The 20,359-nt window shown below is 51.7% G+C and overlaps 1 protein-coding gene across 5 annotated transcripts in view; it reads left to right on the top strand.

Annotated features, from left to right (window-relative positions):
- Positions 1 to 13,394, top strand: part of cpt1ab (carnitine palmitoyltransferase 1Ab (liver)) — a 97,879-nt gene extending 84,485 nt beyond the window's left edge. For all 5 annotated transcript variants that reach the window (XM_072272129.1, XM_072272128.1, XM_072272127.1 and 2 more), the window contains 3 exons: positions 8,737 to 8,850; positions 9,462 to 9,554; positions 12,693 to 13,394. In XM_072272129.1, coding sequence (XP_072128230.1) covers positions 8,737 to 8,850; positions 9,462 to 9,554; positions 12,693 to 12,779 — 294 coding nt within the window. In that variant the 3' untranslated portion in view covers positions 12,780 to 13,394. The remainder of the gene's footprint in view (positions 1 to 8,736; positions 8,851 to 9,461; positions 9,555 to 12,692) is intronic.
- The last annotated feature ends 6,965 nt before the right edge of the window (positions 13,395 to 20,359 follow it).

Below are 20,359 nucleotides of genomic sequence, written 5' to 3'. Positions count from 1 at the left end.
TGCCCCGGACACCGTGTGTGTCTCCTGTCAGCCCGGACACCGTGTGTGTCTCCTGTCACCGTGTATGTTTCCTGTCACCCCGGACACAGTGTGTGTCTCCTGTCACCGTGTGTGTCTCCTGTCACCCCGGTCACCGCGTGTGTCTCCTGTCGCCCCGGTCACTGTGTGTAGCTTCTGTCACCCCGGACAACGCGTGTGTCTCCTATCGCCCCGGTCACCGTGTGTGTCTCCTGTCGCCCCGGTCACCGTGTGTGTCTCCTGTCGTCCCGGACACCGTGTGTGTCTCCTGTTATCATGTGTCTCCTGTCAATGTGTGTGTCTACTGTCACCCCGGACACCGTGTGTGTCTCCTGTTGCCCCGGACACCGTGTGTGTCTCTGGTCGCCCCAGTCACCGTGTGTGTCTGCTGTCACCCCGGACACCGTGTGTGTCTCCTGTCACCGTGTGTGTCTCCTGTCGCCCCAGACACCGCGTGTGTCTCCTGTCACCGTGTGTGTATCCTGGAACCCCGGACACCGTGTGTGTCTCCTGTCAACGTGTGTGTCCCCTGTCACCCCAGTCACCGTGTGTGTCCCCTGTCAGCCCGGTCACTGTGTGTATCTCCTGTCAATGTGTGTGTCTCCTGTCGCCCCAGACACAGTGTGTGTCTCCTGTCACCCCGGACACAGTGTGTGTCTCCTGTCGCCCCGGTCACCGTGTGTGTCTCCTGTCATCCCGGACACCGTGTGTGTCTCCTGTCACCGTGTGTGTTTCATGTCACCCCGGACACCGTGTGTGTCTCCTGTCACCGTGTGTGTTTCCTGTCACCCTGGACACCGTATGTGTCTCCTGTCACCGTGTGTGTCTCCTGTCGCACCGGTTACCGTGTGTGTCTCCTGTCACTGTGTGTGTCTCCTGTCGCCCTGGACACCGTGTGTGTCTACTGTCACCCCGCTCACTGTATGTGTCTCCTGTCGCCCCGGACACCGTGTGTGTCTCCTGTCACCCCGCTCACTGTATGTGTCTCCTGTCGCCCCAGTAACCGTGTGTGTAGCTCCTGTCACCCCGGACACCGCGTGTCTTCTGTCACCGTGTGTGTCTCCTGTTGCCCCGGTCACCGTGTGTGTCTCCTGTTACCGTGTGTCTCCTGTCAATGTGTGTGTCTACTGTCACCCCTCCTGTCGCCCCGGTCACCGTGTGTGTCTCCTGTCACCGTGTGTGTCTCCTGTTGCCCCGGACACCGTGTGTGCCTCTGGTCACCCCAGTCACCGTGTGTGTATCCTGGAACCCCGGACACCGTGTGTGTCTCCTGTCAACGTGTGTGTCACCTGTCAGCCCGGTCACTGTGTGTATCTCCTGTCAATGTGTGTGTCTCCTGTCGCCCCGGACACAGTGTGTGTCTCCTGTCACCCCGGACACAGTGTGTGTCTCCCGTCGCCCCGGTCACCGTGTGTGTCTCCTGTCATCCCGGACACTGTGTGTGTCTCCTGTCGCCCCGGTCACCGTGTGTGTCTCCTGTCATCCCGGACACCGTATGTGTCTCCTGTCGCCCCGGTCACCGTGTGTGTCTCCTGTCGCCCCGGTCACCGTGTGTGTCTCCTGTCGCTGCGTGTGTCTCCTGTCGCCCTGGACACCGTGTATGTCTCCTGTCACCGTGTGTGTCTCCGGTCGCCCCGGTCACCATGTGTGTCTCCTGTCACCGTGTGTGTCTCCTGTCGCACCGGTCACCGTGTGTGTCTCCTGTCACTGTGTGTGTCTCCTGTTGCCCTGGACACCGTGTGTGTCTACTGTCACCCCGCTCACTGTATGTGTCTCCTGTCGCCCCGGACACCGTGTGTGTCTCCTGTCACCCCGCTCACTGTATGTGTCTCCTGTCGCCCCGGTAACCGTGTGTGTCTCCTGTCGCCCCGGTCACCGTGTGTGTCTGCTGTCGCCCCGGACACCATGTGTGTCTGCTGTCACCCCGGACACCGTGTGTGTCTCCTGTCTCCCCGGTCACCGTGTGTGTCTCCTGTCACCCCGGATACTGTGTGTGTCTCCTGTCACCGTGTGTGTCTCATCTCGCCCCAGACACCATGTTTGTCTCCTGTCACCCCAGTCACCGCGTGTGTCTCTTGTCATCGTGTGTCTCCTGTTGCCCCGGTCACCGTGTGTATGTCCTGTCACCCTGGACACCGCGTGTGTCTTCTGTCACTGTGTGTGTCTCCTGTCGCTCCGGACACCGTGTGTGTCTCCTGTCACCCCAGATACCGTGTGTGTCTCCTGTCACCATGTGTGTCTCATCTCGCCCCAGACACCATGTTTGTCTGCTGTTACCCCGGACACCGTGTGTGTCTCCTGTCACCCCGCTCACTGTATGTGTCTCCTGTCGCCCCGGTAACTGTGTGTGTCTCCTGTCACCGTGTGTGTCTCCTGTCGCCCCGGACACCATGTGTGTCTCCTGTCGCCCCGGACACTGTGTGTATCTCCTGTCTCCCTGCTCACTGTATGTGTCTCCTGTCGCCCCGGTAACCGTGTGTGTCTCCTGTCGCCCCGGTCATAGTGTGTGTCTCCTGTCACACCGGACACCATGTGTGTCTGCTGTCACTCCGGACACCGTGTGTGTCTTCTGTCACCGTGTGTGTCTCCTGTCGCACCGGACACCATGTGTGTCTGCTGTCACTCCGGACACCGTGTGTGTCTTCTGTCACCGTGTGTGTCTCCTCTCGCCCCAGACACCATGTTTGTCTGCTGTCACCCCAGACACCGTATGTGTCTCCTGTCACCCCGGACACCGTGTGTGTCTCCTGTCACCGTGTATGTTTCCTGTCACCCCGGACACAGTGTGTGTCTCCTGTCACCGTGTGTGTCTCCTGTCACCCCGGACACCGTGTGTGTCTCCTGTTACCATGTGTCTCCTGTCAATGTGTGTGTCTACTGTCAACCCTCCTGTCGCCCCGGTCACCGTGTGTGTCTCCTGTCACCGTGTGTATCTCCTGTTGCCCCGGACACCGTGTGTGTCTCTGGTCGCCCCAGTCACCGTGTGTGTCTCCTGTCGCCCCAGACACCACGTGTGTCTCCTGTCACCGTGTGTGTATCCTGGAACCACGGACACCGTGTGTGTCTCCTGTCAACGTGTGTGTCCCCTGTCACCCCAGTCACCGTGTGTGTCACCTGTCGCTGTGTGTGTCTCCTGTCGCCCTGGACACCGTGTAAGTCTCCTGTCACCGTGTGTGTCTCCGGTCGCCCCGGTCACCGTGTGTGTCTCCTGTCACCGTGTGTGTCTTCTGTCGCACCGGTCACCGTGTGTGTCTCCTGTCACAGTGTGTGTCTCCTGTCGCCCTGGACACCGTGTGTGTCTCCTGTCACCCCGCTCACTTTATGTGTCTCCTGTCGCCCCGGTCACCGTGTGTGTCTCCTGTCGCCCCGGACACCATGTGTGTCTGCTGTCACCCCGGACACCGTGTGTGTCTCCTGTCACCCCGGTCACCGTGTGTGTCTCCTGTCACCCCGGATACTGTGTGTGTCTCCTGTCACCGTGTGTGTCTCATCTTGCCCCAGACACCATGTTTGTCTGCTGTCACGCCGGACACCGTATGTGTCTCCTGTCGTCCCGGACACCGTGTGTGTCTCCTGTCACCGGGTGTACTTCCTGTCACCGTGTGTGTCTCATCTCACCCCAGACACCATGTTTGTCTGCTGTCACCCCGGACACCGTATGTGTCTCCTGTCACCCCGGATACTGTGTGTGTCTCCTGTCACCGTGTATGTTTCCTGTCACCCCGGACACCGTGTGTGTCTGCTGTCACCGTGTGTGTCTCCTGTCGCCCCGGACACCATGTGTGTCTGCTGTCACCCTGGACACCGTATGTGTCTTCTGTCACCGTGTGTGTCTCCTGTCGCCCCGGACACCATGTGTGTCTGCTGTCACCCTGGACACCGTATGTGTCTTCTATCACCGTGTGTGTCTCCTGTCGCCCCAGACACCATGTGTGTCTACTGTCGCCCCGGTCACCTTGTGTGTCTCCTGTCATCGTGTGTGCTTCCTGACGCCCCAGTCACCGTATGTGTCTCCTGTCACCGTGTGTGTCTCCTGTCACCCCAGTCACCGCGTGTGTCTCTTGTCACCGTGTGTCTCCTGTTGCCCCGGTCACCGTGTGTATCTCCTGTCACCCTGGACACCGCATGTGTCTTCTGTCACCGTGTGTGTCTCCTGTCGCTCCGGACACCGTGTGTGTCTCCTGTCACCCCAGATACCGTGTGTGTCTCCTGTCACCATGTGTGTCTCATCTCGCCCCAGACACCATGTTTGTCTGCTGTTACCCCGGACACCGTGTGTGTCTCCTGTCGCCCCGGTCACCTTCTGTGTCTCCTGTCACCGTGTGTGTCTCCTGTCGCCCCGGACACCGTGTGTGTCTCCTGTCATCCCGGACACCGCATGTGTCTTCTGTCACCGTGTGTGTCTCCTGTCACCGTGTGTGTCTCCTGTTATCATGTGTGTCTCCTGTCGCCCCCGTCACCGTGTGTGTCTCCTGTCGCCCCAGACACCGTGTGTGTCTCCTGTCGCCCCGGTCACCTTCTGTGTCTCCTGTCACCGTGTGTGTCTCCTGTCGCCCCGGACACCGTGTGTGTCTCCTGTCATCCCGGACACCGCATGTGTCTTCTGTCACCGTGTGTGTCTCCTGTCACCGTGTGTGTCTCCTGTTATCATGTGTGTCTCCTGTCGCCCCCGTCACCGTGTGTGTCTCCTGTCGCCCCGGACACCGTGTGTATCTCCTGTCTCCCCGCTCACTGTATGTGTCTCCTGTCGCCCCGGTAACCGTGTGTGTCTCTTGTCGCCCCGGTCATCGTGTGTGTCTCCTGTCGCACCGGACACCATGTGTGTCTGCTGTCACTCCGGACACCGTGTGTGTCTCCTGTCGCCCCGGTCACCGTGTGTGTCTCCTGTCACCGTGTGTGTCTTCTGTCACCGTGTGTGTCTCCTCTCGCCCCAGACACCATGTTTGTCTGTTGTCACCCCAGACACCGCGTGTGTCTCCTGTCACCGTGTGTGTATCCTGGAACCCCGGACACCGTGTGTGTCTCCTGTCAATGTGTGTGTCCCCTGTCACCCCGGACACAGTGTGTGTCTCCTGTCGCCCCGGTCACCGTGTGTGTCTCCTGTCATCCCGGACACCGTGTGTGTCTCCTGTCACCATGTGTGTTTCATGTCACCCCGGACACCGTGTGTGTCTCCTGTCGCCCCAGTCACCGTGTGTGTCTCCTGTCGCTGTGTGTGTCTGCTGTCGCCCTGGATACCGTCTGTGTCTCCTGTCACCGTGTGTGTTTCCTGTCGCCCCGGACACCGTATGTGTCTCCTGTCACCGTGTGTGTCTCCTGTCACCGTGTGTGTCTCCTGTCGCCCCGGTCACCGTGTGTGTCTCCTGTCACCCCGCTCACTGTATGTGTCTCCTGTCGCCCCGGACACCGTGTGTGTCTCCTGTCACCCCGCTCACTGTATGTGTCTCCTGTCGCCCCGGTAACTGTGTGTGTCTCCTGTCGCCCCGGACACCGTGTGTGTCTCCTGTCACCCCGCTCACTGTATGTGTCTCCTGTCGCCCCGGTCACCCGCTGTGTCTCCTGTCACCGTGTGTGTCTCCTGTCGCCCCGGACACCGTGTGTGTCTCCTGTCGTCCCGGACACCGTGTGTGTCTCCTGTCACCGGGTGTACTTCCTGTCACCGTGTGTGTCTCATCTCGCCCCAGACACCATGTTTGTCTGCTGTCACCCCGGACACCGTATGTGTCTCCTGTCACCCCGGATACTGTGTGTGTCTCCTGTCACCGTGTATGTTTCCTGTCACCCCGGACACCGTGTGTGTCTCCTGTCGCCCCAGTCACCGCGTTTGTCTCTTGTCACCGTGTGTCTCCTGTTGCCCCGGTCACCGTGTGTATCTCCTGTCACCCTGGACACCGCATGTGTCTTCTGTCACCGTGTGTGTCTCCTGTCGCTCCGGACACCGTGTGTGTCTCCTGTCACCCCAGATACCGTGTGTGTCTCCTGTCACCATGTGTTTCTCATCTCGCCCCAGACACCATGTTTGTCTGCTGTTACCCCGGACACCGTGTGTGTCTCCTGTCGCCCCAGACACCGTGTGTGTCTCCTGTCGCCCCGGTCACCTTCTGTGTCTCCTGTCACCGTGTGTGTCTCCTGTCGCCCCGGACACCGTGTGTGTCTCCTGTCATCCCGGACACCGCATGTGTCTTCTGTCACCGTGTGTGTCTCCTGTCACCGTGTGTGTCTCCTGTTATCATGTGTGTCTCCTGTCGCCCCGGACACCGTGTGTATCTCCTGTCTCCCCGCTCACTGTATGTGTCTCCTGTCGCCCCGGTAACCGTGTGTGTCTCTTGTCGCCCCGGTCACCGTGTGTGTCTCCTGTCGCACCGGGCACCATGTGTGTCTGCTGTCACTCCGGACACCGTGTGTGTCTCCTGTCACCGTGTGTGTCTTCTGTCACCGTGTGTGTCTCCTCTCGCCCCAGACACCATGTTTGTCTGTTGTCACCCCAGACACCGCGTGTGTCTCCTGTCACCGTGTGTGTATCCTGGAACCCCGGACACCGTGTGTGTCTCCTGTCAATGTGTGTGTCCCCTGTCACCCCAGTCACCGTGTGTGTCCCATGTCAGCCCGGTCACTGTGTGTATCTCCTGTCAATGTGTGTGTCTCCTGTCACCCCGGACACAGTGTGTGTCTCCTGTCGCCCCGGTCACCGTGTGTGTCTCCTGTCATCCCGGACACCGTGTGTGTCTCCTGTCACCATGTGTGTTTCATGTCACCCCAGACACCGTGTGTGTCTCCTGTCGCCCCGGTCACCGTGTGTGTCTCCTGTCGCTGTGTGTGTCTGCTGTCGCCCTGGATACCGTCTGTGTCTCCTGTCACCGTGTGTGTTTCCTGTCGCCCCGGACACCGTATGTGTCTCCTGTCACCGTGTGTGTCTCCTGTCACCGTGTGTGTCTCCTGTCGCCCCGGTCACCGTGTGTGTCTCCTGTCACCCCGCTCACTGTATGTGTCTCCTGTCGCCCCGGACACCGTGTGTGTCTCCTGTCACCCCGCTCACTGTATGTGTCTCCTGTCGCCCCGGTAACTGTGTGTGTCTCCTGTCACCCCGCTCACTGTATGTGTCTCCTGTCGCCCCGGACACCGTGTGTGTCTCCTGTCACCCTGCTCACTGTATGTGTCTCCTGTCGCCCCGGTAACCGTGTGTGTCTCCTGTCGCCCCGGACACCGTGTGTGTCTCCTGTCACCCCGCTCACTGTATGTGTCTCCTGTCGTCCTGGCCACCGTGTGTGTCTCCGGTCACCGTGTGTATTTCCTGTCACTGTGTGTGTCTCATGTCGCCCCGGACACCGTATGTGTCTCCTGTCACCGTGTGTGTTCCCTGTCGTCCCAGTCACCGTGTGTGTCTCCTGTCACCGTGTGTGACTCCTGTCACCCCAGTCACCGTGTGTGTCTCCTGTCACCCCGGACACCGCGTGTGTCTTCTGTCACCGTGTGTGTCTCCTGTCGCCCCGGACACCGTGTGTGTCTCATGTCACCCCGCTCACTGTGTGTGTCTCCTGTCACCCCGGACACCATGTGTGTCTCCTGTCACCGTGTGTGTCTCCTGTCACCCCGCTCACTGTATGTGTCTCCTGTCTCCGTATGTGTCTCCTGTTGCCCCGGTCACCGTGTGTGTCTCTTGTCACCTCAGACACCGTGTGTGTCTTCTGTCACCGTGTGTGTCTGCTGTCACCTCAGACACCCTGTGTGTCTCCTGTCGCCCCGGACACCATGTGTGTCTGCTGTCACCCCGGGTACCGTGTGTGTCTCCTGTCACCGTGTGTGTCTCCTGTCGCCCCGAACACTGAGTTGTCCAGCTCGACCCGTCCTTAAGCCATGCCTCCATAACTGCAACGTTATTGCAATGCCACGTGTTGATTTGCACTCGTCTTTCTGACTTCTCAGGGTCCTTGCATCCAACGTCCCCTGCCTCTGTCTGCTCTGCCTACTGGACTTGCGTCTCTTCTTGCTGTGCTCTCATTCTGCATCCTAACCTCTGCCTCCCAGGCGACACCAGTAAACCAACCGCCTTGATATTGCAACCTCCCCCGAGTCAAGATGCACCTGGGCCAGGTCACCTCTGTCCCAGACGAGATCCCAATAATCAAAAACCCTCCCTCTTGTCCCAGCACTTCAGCCATATTCATTTACTGTCTTCCTATGTTATACTCACTGCACCCGTCTGACCTCCCTCCCTCTGACAGCTGCCTTCATTCCTAACGTGCCTTCCCAGACAAAACTCAGCAGGTCAGGCAGCATCTATGGAGGAGAATAAACAGTCAATATTTTGAGCCAAGACCCTTCATCAGGACTGGAAAGGAAGGGAGCAGAAGGTGGGGAGGGGAAGAATTACAAGTTAACAGGTGATAGGTGACACTAGTTCATGGTGAGAATGAGAGGTGGGATGATGTGAGAAGATGAGTGATAGATGGAAGAGGTAAAATATTGAAGGAAGAATTATAATAGGAGATGACAATAGGCCAAGATTTGTGATTATCATTATCATTCAATGATCTGTCCCCCCTGTCTCTCCACTTCCCTGCAGTCCAGTCTCTGTTCTCCCTTTCTTCCATACCTAGGCTCTGTGCTCCCCTCTCCAGTCTTAGCCTCTTCCTCGTTCCAACTTCACCCAATACCCACAAACTGGTAGCTCCATTTCACCCCCTCTGTAATTTATTCTGTGCCTTTCCTGTCTTGCAGGTCTTATCCGAGCCGTGGAAACTCTCCACCAGCCAGACTCCACACCAGCAAGTTGACCTCTTTGACTTGAACCGGTACCCTGAGTACGTGTCCAGTGGCGGAGGCTTTGGACCGGTGAGTCTTGTCTAGGTGTGAAGTTAGCCTGGCTCCCTGCCCCGCACTGCGCTGTTATAGGACCCAGACACAGTGGCAGTAGTCTCAGTGTGTCGGGCAGCAGGGACGGATATTTGAACTAGCTCTGTTGTCACTGTCCTGAACCGGGAGGGGCTGTGATCAGTGAGATGCGAGGGTCTATGGGAACGAATGTGTGGTGCTAAGCGGGCTCTACCTGGCAGTGGGTGAAGGGCTGACCAAACAGGGTTACAGCAGATGGAGCAGGATGGGGTTGGGTGAGCTGGAGGGTATGGGGAGGTTGGAACTGTGTGAGAGGCGTGGACAGTGCAAAAATAAAAAGGACAGGAGAGACGAGACTCAGGCAACAAAGGTGATGGTGGAGCTGTTAGAGGATACCGAGAGATCGATGACGGACAGAGGGAAAGGGGATGTTGGGGTTTTGCTGATAGCGGGGAGAGGCTGTGACAGGAAGAGAAGTATTTGTGGGATTTGGTAGAGTGGGGAAATGAGAACACTGGCGAGCATGAGGTGTTTCTAGGTTGGTGGAAGTGGAGCCTGTGGTAACTGAGGTAAAGCACTCTGTGATATATTGTCTATCTGTGTGTTCTCAGGTTGCTGATGATGGCTATGGTGTTTCTTACATCATGGTCGGAGAAAATCTCATCAACATGCACATTTCAAGTAAATTCTCCAGCCCTGAGACAGTAAGTGTCCCCTCATTGGGAAGGTGAATGCTTGATATGGTGGTGGGGTTGGTGTGTCAAGGGGTAGATCATGGTGAAGTTAATTAATGTTAATATTGAGGTGTGAGTGCCCATCAGATTGGGGCATGGACTTGATTGTGGGCAGTGTCTGTGAAGGTGGGTGTGAAGAAAAATCCAGCAATGTGTAGATGGAGATATCAGTGGGATGGAAGCACTGAGCAAAGTATTGAAACAAGTGTGGGAGCCTTACTCATCCAGGCAAATTTACAATATTCCTCCTGCTCCGTGTCTTCTACAGAGGCTTTTGGGGTGTCAGGTGAGACACCCACCCAGAACCCAGAGTCTCTGACCTAACCTTGTATTTGGCTGGTCTAGCTGTGTTCCTTCTAAACATGGGACTTTAATACTGAATGCAGTGGGAGGTGGGCATTACCACAATACTCATCAGCCGGTCATAAACTTGCTCTGTGTGGGCATGGACGGCTTCAATAGCTGAAGAGTTGTGAACTAGGTCCAGTCTTCAGCAAGCACCCTGTTTGTTCAGGCACCTGTGAGGTTCTGTGTCACTGCCTTGTTCTTGTCCCACCCACCAGCAGCTGCTGCCTTTCACTGTGCAGGGCCAACTCTGCTGGTGAAGTGTACGTGAGACACAAGAGACTGTGAAATGTTATAACCTGAAGCACAAAAAAAACCTAGGAACTCCGGTCTTCAACCAATTCTCTGCTTCCACAGATGCTCACCCAACCCCTGAATTCCTCCAGTAGCTTGTTTTATCTCCACAGCTGCTTGATGCCACACTTTATAAAACATTGACTTGATGTCAAGGGCAGGCAGTCTCCCCTCCCTTCTGGAATTCAGATCTTCTTTTTGTCCACACCTGTACCAAGGATTTGATATGGATCACTCTGGGGTCAAGAGACGTGGTAAAGTCCAAACTGCATCAACAAACTGTTTGACAGTAAACTGAAAATGTGAGCAACACTCAGGTCAGGCAGCGTCTGGGGAGAGAGAAACAGAGTCAACCCGTAAGGTCAATGACCTTTCATCAGAACTGGTAAAGTGAGCACTCAAACGTGTTTTAAGTTGTAGGGGATGGAGATTAAAAAGCGAATGTCTGTGATAGAATGGAGACCAAGACGGACTAAGGCAGTGGAGCTAGCTGAAAGAGGAGAGTGATGGATCATTAATCTGCAGGTCCAAAGCAACACACACAAAGTGCTGGAGGAGCTCAGCATATCGGGCTGCATCTATGGAAAAGAGTGAACTATTGACATTTAGGGTTGAGACCCTTTTTCAGGATCTGAAGAAGTGTCTTGGCCTGAAATGATGACTGTTTACTCTTTTCCATAGATACTGCCTGGTCTGCTGAGCTCCTCCAGCACTTTGATGGATCATTAATCCCAGTTGATTTGTCCAGAAGAGGTATAAACAGGAGAAAAAGAACGAGGACAGAGCAGATGAGAAATCTGAAATGAAAATACTGTGAATACTTTGCAGATCAGGTAGCATCAGTGGAGAAATAAAGACTGTTTGTCAATGACTTTCATCACAGCTGGCTGGCTCTGGTTATCTGAGATTATTGAAGTGAGTGCTAAATTCCAATGAGAGATGGTGGGCTGCTTACAGTGCACTTAATAGAACAATGTCTGAGGTGTCAGACAGGTTAGAGTGGATGAATTAAGTTGACAGGTGATTAGTAGCCTTACTGGCAGATTGTAGGTGATCCACAAAATGGTCATGCCATCAGTAACGTGGAGAAGTGTACACTGAGCACTGAATATAGTAGTCTATGAAACACCCTAGCTTCCTTGGCTGCGTAAGTCTACACTCTCAAGTCTCGGCAAACTCATGAGATTGAGACAGCTCGTACCACCCAAAGCCTGGTTTGTGTGGATACTGTGTAATTTGCTACCCTGTTATAAATTAGTGCCAGGAAATAACAGATAGTACACTGCATACGATTAAAGGAATTATATTTATGAACCTTAACTAAGGGGTTAGTAGAGAACAACAAAAAGAAAAGGGCCCATTTTAATTAAACAGTCAAATATGCACAAGTTGGAGCTCATCTTGAACTTCTCTGTCTCTCACGTGTTGGGCCCTCGGTCAGTGTGAAAGCACACACCACCTTCCGGACGTCGCTCGTAATCCATCTCAAACAAACGGGTCTCCCACTGGATCATATGCTCCCCAGCGTCTTCTCTCTTCCTCTCCTCTCGAACAAAAGCCCAAGACCAACCTTATTGTCCCTCAGCAAGAAAGCTTCCTGCTGATTGGACGGCACACATTCCACATCAACAATAACCCAAACAGGCTGAAAGTGGAACAGCAGCTCCTACAGCATAACAGTAAAGATGTGAACCAGGGCATTCCATCTAGATTGGAAGAACTACAAGTGAATTACTTCACTGGATAGAGAGTTTGGGTCCAGGGACACTGGGATAGTAAGAGTTAAGAGGCAGGTGTTGCTTGTGCTCTTGTTGCTTGCTGTGAGGAGAGTGGTTATGGAAATGGAAGAGTGAACGAGAAAGTCATGAAAGGAATGGTCCCTTGGGATTGCTGAAAGAGGGAGAAGAATTTGATGTGTCTAGTAGTGGGACCATTTTAAAGGTGGCAGAAGTTACACTTACTGTGTTACTAGTGGGTTGGAAGGAGATGACCAGGGAAGCTCTGCCCTTGTGCTTGGTGAGGAAGAGGTTGATAGCTCTCAAATGCATCTAACCCACTCTTGGACCAAAGGTGGGTTAGGTGCAGTTGAGAGCTCTGCCTAACATGCCAAAGACAAAGAAACACTTGTTGGAAAGTCTCATCATCTGATCAAAAGCAATGGAGAAACTGGGAGGATAGAATGGAGCTCCTATCCCCACATGCAGATTCCCTTCCCTTCTCCCCTGGCTGGAATTCAGCCCAGGCAGTGGTGTAGCAGATGGAACCACTGACTCTCAGCTGCAAGTTCACCAGTTCAATCCTGACCTCCAGTCCTGTTGTTTTCCCTGTGATCATGTGGGTCTTCCCTATAAGATGTGCTAGTTGGCATGCTAATTGGTGCCTGCAAATTGTGGGCGAATCCAGAGTCTGAGGGAAGTCGATGGGAGTGTACAGTGGCTTGTGAAATGTGACGTTGTCTTTCTCACACAGGATTCTCACCGGTTTGGAAAACATTTCCAACAAGCCATGCTCGATATCCTTGCCCTGTTCGAGCCGGACAAGAGGACCAGCAAGTAGAGGCAGACCTGGTGTCAGAGCTCAGAGGACCAGACCCCGACCCTGGGGCAGATTGTTTTTTGGTTGATGCTGGCACATGGTGTGGAACCATAGAATCATTTTGAACACTGACGCATTCATTGGCTCCTGGAGCCCTGTGTTGTTATGTGGGTGTGTCAACATGTTCCCTGCGACAGCTCAGGCCAGGCAGGAGCCTCCAGACGGAGGTCACTGAGCAGCTCCTTTTAGGAGCTTGTTATACCACTACAAACTGCACCCCCAACTCTTGGTCTTAGGGTTACTGCACGAGATCAGGTAGATAACTTCCTCTCTCTGCTCCATCATGATCATTACATGGAGCTTTTATTTTGATTGTCTGTCTCTGAACAGTGCTTGATCATAATTCTCAGGATTGTTCATGTATCAATGCAGGTCCTAGCCTGTGTGGGGAGGCATTATATTACAGCTTCTTCGCTGTTTCTATTAGAAAGTTGTCTGACGGGAACAAGGGAATCACATCCCTCCCTAAGACCCTATGTGGAAGTTTGTTGATTTGGTGTGAATATCGTGTACAGAACCAATGAATGTATTGCAGGTGATCTTGGCTATGAAGTAAATAAAGAGCTGGGGACCATTGCTCACTGCCCACTGTGTGTCGAATTTCCTGGAGCACTGTGCATGAATACATCTCAGCTTGAATGCCCTTTGGAAACTGAAGGCTAATTAAAGCTCATGATGACAACTCCAGAAATCTGTTTTTACTGGAGCGGCTGATTGGCGAGGAAGGCTTCTCACGAAACTTCAGAAATAGGAGCAGCAGTGAGTGGCTGAGAACTAGCGCAGGGGACTGGGCTTCAGATTAATGGTTTATTGGGATCTCTTCTGGGGAAGGTATGACATAAACAAAAAGGATGGGTTACACTTGAACTCGAGGGGAATCAATATCCTTGCGGGCAAGGTTGCTTGAGCTGCTGGGGAGGATTTAAACTAATTTGGCAGGAGGATGGGAACCAGATGATAGGCTGAGGATGGAGCAGTTGGTTTACAAACAGAGGCACTGTGTAGTGAGATTGTCAGGAAGGACAGGCAGATGATAGGGCACAATTGCAGTCAGTGGAATAAGTTGCAGTGTAACATGGGGACAAAATCAAAAAGGGTCATGAATACAGGATTGAAGGTGTTATTTGTATGCACACAGTATATAGAATAAACAGAGATCTTTTGTAGCACAGACATTGGTAGATATGACGTTCTGAGCATCCGTGAGTTGTGGCTGAAAGATCATAGTTGGGAGTTTAACATGCAAGGATACACATTGTATCAAAAGGACAAGCAGAAGTAGTGGAGTGGCTCTGTTGGTTAAAAAAAATGAAATCAAATTCTTAGAGGAGACACAGCATTAAAAGATGCAGAATCCTTGTGGGTAGAGTTAAGAAACTGCAAGGGTAAAAATACCCTGGTGGGAGGTATATATAGGCCTTCAAACAATAACCAGGAGTTACAAATTACAACAGGAGATAGAAAACACATGTCAAAAAGGCAATGTTACAAATGTCATGGGAGATTTCAATATGTTGTTAGATTGGGAAAATCTAGTTGGCTCTGGACCACAAGAGAGAGCATTTGTAGAATGCCTATGAGATGACTTTCCTCTAGGGGAAGGATATTCCGAATTGGGTGTTGTGTAATGAGCCGCATTTGATTGGGGAGCTTAAGGTAAATAAACACAGTGGAAGCAGTAATCATAAGGCATTTGATAAGGTTCCCCATGCGAGGCTTATTCAGATCAGTGAGATCTTGAGGTAGGGTGGTGTCAGTCCAGGCTCTGGGTGTTGAGGGTTCTGATGGCTTGGGGGAAGAAACTGTTGCATAGTCCGATCGTGAGAGTCCGAATGCTTCGGTGCCTTTTGCCAGATGGCAGGAGGGAGAAGAGTTTGTATGAGGGGTGCGTGGGGTCCTTCATAATGCTGTTTGCTTTATGGATGCAGCGTGTGGTGTAAATATCTGTGATGGCGGGAAAAGAGACCCCGATGATCTTCTCAGCTGACCTCACTATCCGCTGCAGGGTCTTGCGATCTGAGATGGTACAATTTCTGAACCAGGCACTGATGCAGCTGCTCGGGATGCTCTCAATACAACCTCTGTAGAATGTGGTGAGGATGGGGGGTGGGAGATGGACTTTTCTCAGACTTCGCAGAAAGTAGAGACGCTGCTGGGCTTTCTTTGCTATGGAGCTGCTGTTGAGGGACCAGGTGAGATTCTCCGCCAGCTGAACACCAAGAAATTTTGTGCTCTTCAAAGATCTCTATGGAGGAGTTGTCGATGTTCAGCGGAGAGTGGTCGTTCCGTGCCCTCCTGAAGTCAACAAACATCTCTTGTTTTGTTCACATTCAGAGACAGGTTGTTGGCTCTTCACCAGTCCATTAGCCGCTGCACCTCCTCTCTGTATGCTGACTCATCGTTCTTGCTGATGAGACCCACCACGGTCGTGTCATCGGCGAACTTGATGATGTGGTTCGAGCTGTGTGTTGCAGCACAGTCGTGGGTCAGCAGAGTGAACAGCAGTGGACTGAGCACACAACCCTGGGGGGCCCCTGTGCTCAGTGTGATGGTGTCGGAGATGCTGTTTCCAATCCGGACTGACTGAGGTCTCCCAGTCAGGAAGTCTAGGATCCAGTTGCAGAGGGAGGTGTTCAGGCCCAGTAGGCTCAGCTTTCCAATCAGTTTCTGAGGAATGATTGTGTTGAATGCTGAACTGAGGTCTATGAACAGCATTCGAACGTGTGTATCTTTTTTGTCCGGGTGGGTTAAGGCCAGGTGGAGGGTGATGGCAATGACTTCGTATGTTGAACAGTTGGGATGGTATGCGAACTGCATGGGGGCCAGTGAGGGGGGCAGCAGGGTCTTGATGTGCCTCATGACGAGCCTCTCGAAATACTTCATGATGATGGATGTGAGTGCAACGGGACGGTAGTCGTTGAGGCAGGACACTGAAGACTTCTTCGGCACGGGAACAATGGTGGTGGCCTTGAAGCACATAGGAACGACGGCGCTGCTCAGGGAGATGTTGAAGATGTCAGTGAGAATATCTGCTAGCTGGTCTGCACATCCTCTAAGCACTCTACCAGGAATATTGTCTGGTCCAGCAGCCTTGCACGGGTTGACGCTGCACAAGGTTCTCCTCACATCGGCCACGGTAAGACACAGCACCTGGTCATTGGGAGGAGGAGTGGTCTTCCTCGCCACCACATCATTGTCCGCCTCAAACCGAGCATAGAAGTTGTTCAGCGCATCTGGGAGGGAGGCCATCTGCACAGTCAGGTGACGTTGTCCTGTAGTTGGTGATGTCCTGAATGCCCTTCCATATGCGCCGCATGTCTCCGCTGTCCTGGAAGTGGCTGTGGATTCGCTGGGCATGTGCACGCTCTGATGACCCAGGACAATTTGGCCCTCACTGTTGTTAGGGCTGCCTTGTCGCCTACTCTGAAGGCGGAGTCACGGGTCCTCAGCAGCGCACGCACCTCAGCTTTCACATCCTTTGAATAGTGAGGCGACCAGAACTGAGCGCAGTACTCCAAATGGGGTCTGACCAGGGTCCTATATATCTGCAACATTACCTGTTTGCTCCTAAACTCATGATTGATGAAGGCCAATGCACCATATGCTTTCTTAACCACACAGTCAACCTGCGCAGCTGCTTTGAGCGTCCTATGGATTCGGATCCCAAGATCCCTCTGATCCTCCACACTGCCAAGTCTTACCATTAATACTATATTCTGCCATCATATTTGACCTACCAAAATGAACCACCTCACACTTATTTGGGTTGAACTCCATCTGCCACTTCTCAGCCCAGTTTTGCATCCTATTGATGTCCCACTGTAACCTCTGACAGCCCTCCACACTATCCACAACACCCCAACCTTTGTCTCATCAGCAAATTTACTAACCCATCTCTCCTCCACTTCCTTATCTAGATTATTTATAAAAATCACAAAAAGAAAGGGTCCCAGAACAGATCTCTGAGGCACACAACTGGTCACCGACCTCCATGCGGAATATGACCCGCCTACAACCACTCTTTGCCTTCTGTGGGCAAGCCAGTTCCAGATCCACAAAGCAATGTCCCCTTGGATCCCACGCCTCCTTACTTTCTCAATGAGCCTTGCATGGGGTACCTTATCAAGTGCCTTGCTAATATCCATATGCACTACATCTACTGCTCTACCTTCATCAATGTGCTTAGTCACACCCTCAAAAAATTCAATCAGGCTCGTAAGGCACGACCTGCCTTTGACAAAGCCGTGCTGACTATTCCTAATCATTTTATGCCTCTCCAAATATTCATAAATCCTGCCTCTCAGGATCTTCTCCATCATCTTACCAACCACTGAAGTAAGATTCACTGTTCCATAATTTCCTGGGCTATATCTACTCCCTTTCTTGAATAATGGAACAACATCTGTAACTCTCTAATCCTCCGGAACCTCTCCCGTCCCCACTGATGATGCAAAGATCATCGCCAGAGGCTCAGCAATCTCCTCCCTCGCCTCCCACAGTAGCCTGGGGTACATCTCGTCCGGTCCCCGCGACTTATCCAACAGAAGGCAACTAAAAAAATGACAAGATGAGATATGAAGGTAAGTTAGCCAGTGATATCAATGAGTATTCCAACAGTTTTTATTCAGAAATATAAAGTGGAAAAGAGATGCAAGAGTAGAAATTGGATTGCTGAAAAATGATGCTGGTGGTAGTAATGGGGAGCAAGGAAATGGTGGACGAACTAATTAAGTATTTTGCATCCATCAGTCCCAGCAATCTCAAGACTATTCCAGTTGCGACTGATCCCTGCTGCTTCTCACAGTTTTCTGTCACAACAGCCTTCCTGAGGAAAGAAGGATCCATTTGCTTTTCCCTCAGCCCACAGAAAGCAGGGTGGACACAGGGATTTGCCACCATTCCAGGCATATACAGATCACCTCTGCTCAGTTTCACTCCTTACAAGAAATACTGGCAACATCTTCCCAGAACCATTTACAGCCCTAAAAGGTCTCCGTGGGCAACTCCTCAAACTCCCTGTTAAGAGGCTATGCCACCCATGGTCAATATTCTCCACTGGTCTCTCACCCTGTTTTTGTGGCTGTTTGCGAAGGGAAAGTATTTCAGGATGTATATTGTATACATTTCTCTGACAGTAAATGTACCTTTCGAAACCTATTGCTGCAGCCCATCCCAACCTGTCCCATCACTGCAACTGTTCTTGAGACAGCACTGCTTGTGTCCTGCCTGTCAGCTGCACAATATTTAGACAACGGAAGTATTTAGCAAGTGCTGATGGAAGAACAACATATTTTTACACCAGTAAACTAATATAGGGGGCTCAAATGGACCAAACCCTTTGAACTTAGTGAAGTTCTCAGTGAGGGCAGGTGCTTGGATGCTGCCTATGCTGGGCACAGAGGCTTTTAATCAGGATTTAATCCCAGGGGAAGTTTTATCTAGAGTATGCAGAAAGCCAGATTGGTACATTAAAGTTACCTCCTTCATCTACATTGCTCCCTTCCTATTTTATGCCTATCTGGATGTTTTCTTACCTCAGTCTATATTAACATAATTACTCTCTGGCCTGATTACTCTAGGGCTCAGATTGAACCAGTGCAAGAGAAGGGACAGTTTGTTTCCTGTGGGCCGGTTCTCACTCTCAGCACTGTGTAGGTGACTCAACTTTAAGAACACTCTTCTGAACTCAATGCACTCATCACTTGCATCACTGATGCTTGAGTGAATCTTCTCTTCCAGCCAAAGAATGTTGGAAGCAAGAGTCATAGTTCCTGTCCAGAGTAGAAAAGGGTCAATCAGCCCCTCAAATTTACTCCAACATTTGATAAAATCATAGCTGATTCAGCCGTGACCTCAACACAGGCTCCCTGGCTACAGAATTCCAAGGATTTAAGTCCCCCTACCCCATCATCATCTTAAATATATGACTATTTATTTGAAACTATGTCCCTAGTTCTAGATACCATGACCAGGAGGAACATTCTCTCAAAATCTACCTACCAATCTCCCTCAGATGTTTTAATAAAACTACTTCAGTAGTCTCAACTCAAATATCTATAGATCCAGTGTATCCTAATGACACAGAGGGAGATTATTTGGTCCATCAGCTCCATGTTGATTCTTAGGGAGCATTGTCCCATTTCCACCTCAATACATCCCCATGCACTTCTTGATATTGTCTCATAAATGCTCAACAGCCATGGATTCTTCTTATGGTACATCTACACTGTGATTTACGGTGACCAAGAATGTCATCAAAATGTTGGAGGTGCTGGAATTCCAAGAGAAGTCCCTGCAGTCTCAAGGACAACATGTAGGCAATATCTGCAGTCAGGATGAACTAGTTAAGCTTCTAAGCTTCTCTTCCAAAGTCAACACCTTCATCCTGGGAATCAACCTGCTGTAACTTCTTTGCACTGAGTCGTGTGTGTGTGTGTGTGTGTGTGTGTGTACGCGCGCATCAAACCTTGCCAGCTTTAGAACATAAAGATCATAAAATATCGGAGCAGAATTGGGCCTGCTCAGCTGACCAATTTTCAGTCTCAGCCCTATTCTACTGCCTTCTTCTTGTAACCTTTCATCCCCTGACTAATCAAGAACGTATCAACTTATATTTATACTCATAACCCATGCAATAAAGACCAACATGCCAATAACCTACCTAATTACTTGCATACCAGCATGCTAACCTTGTTTCATTTACTAGGACCCCCGGATTCCTTTATAACACATTTTCAGTCTCACTTTATTTAAATAATAATTGCTACATTCATCCTTCTAGTGGATAATATCCAAATTTCCCACATTATAGTTGTGTTTGCCAGCTTTCTGTACTACATTCATTAAACCTATCTGTATCCCATTGCTGAATCTTTCTGTACTAATGACTGGCTAATGCAAATGTATTGCAGTACACCCAGTTTTAGAGTTGTAGACTTACATAGCACATAAACATGCCCCAATGCTCAATTCATCCATGTCAACCACAGAGCTTCCCTGAACTAGCCTCATTTTCCTGTGTTTCGCTCCTATCCCTTTTTATCTACATACCTACGAAATATTTAATGTGGATAAATGTGAAGTTATCCACTTTGGTGGCAAAAATAGGAAAACAGATTATTATCTGAATGGTGGCCGATTAGGAAAAGGGGAGGTGCAACGTGACCTGGGTGTCATTATACACCAGTCATTGAAAGTGGGCATGCAGGTACAGCAGGCGGTGAAAAAGGCGAATGGTATGCTGGCATTTATAGCGAGAGGATTTGAGTACAGGAGCAGGGAGGTACTACTGCAGTTGTACAAGGCCTTGGTGAGACCGCACCTGGAGTATTGTGTGCAGTTTTGGTCCCCTAATCTGAGGAAAGACATCCTTGCCATAGAGGGAGTACAGAGAAGGTTCACCAGATTGATTCCTGGGATGGCAGGACTTTCATATGAAGAAAGAATGGATGAACTGGGTTTGTACTCGTTGGAATTTAGAAGATTGAGGGGGGATCTGATTGAAACGTATAAGATCCTAAAGGGATTGGACAGGCTAGATG

Source organism: Mobula birostris, chromosome 11, assembly GCF_030028105.1.
Source record: "Mobula birostris isolate sMobBir1 chromosome 11, sMobBir1.hap1, whole genome shotgun sequence".
In the NCBI taxonomy this organism is placed as follows: domain Eukaryota; kingdom Metazoa; phylum Chordata; class Chondrichthyes; order Myliobatiformes; family Myliobatidae; genus Mobula; species Mobula birostris.
The sequence above is the reverse complement of the archived record's forward strand: the minus strand, read 5'-3'. Positions and strand labels throughout refer to the sequence as shown.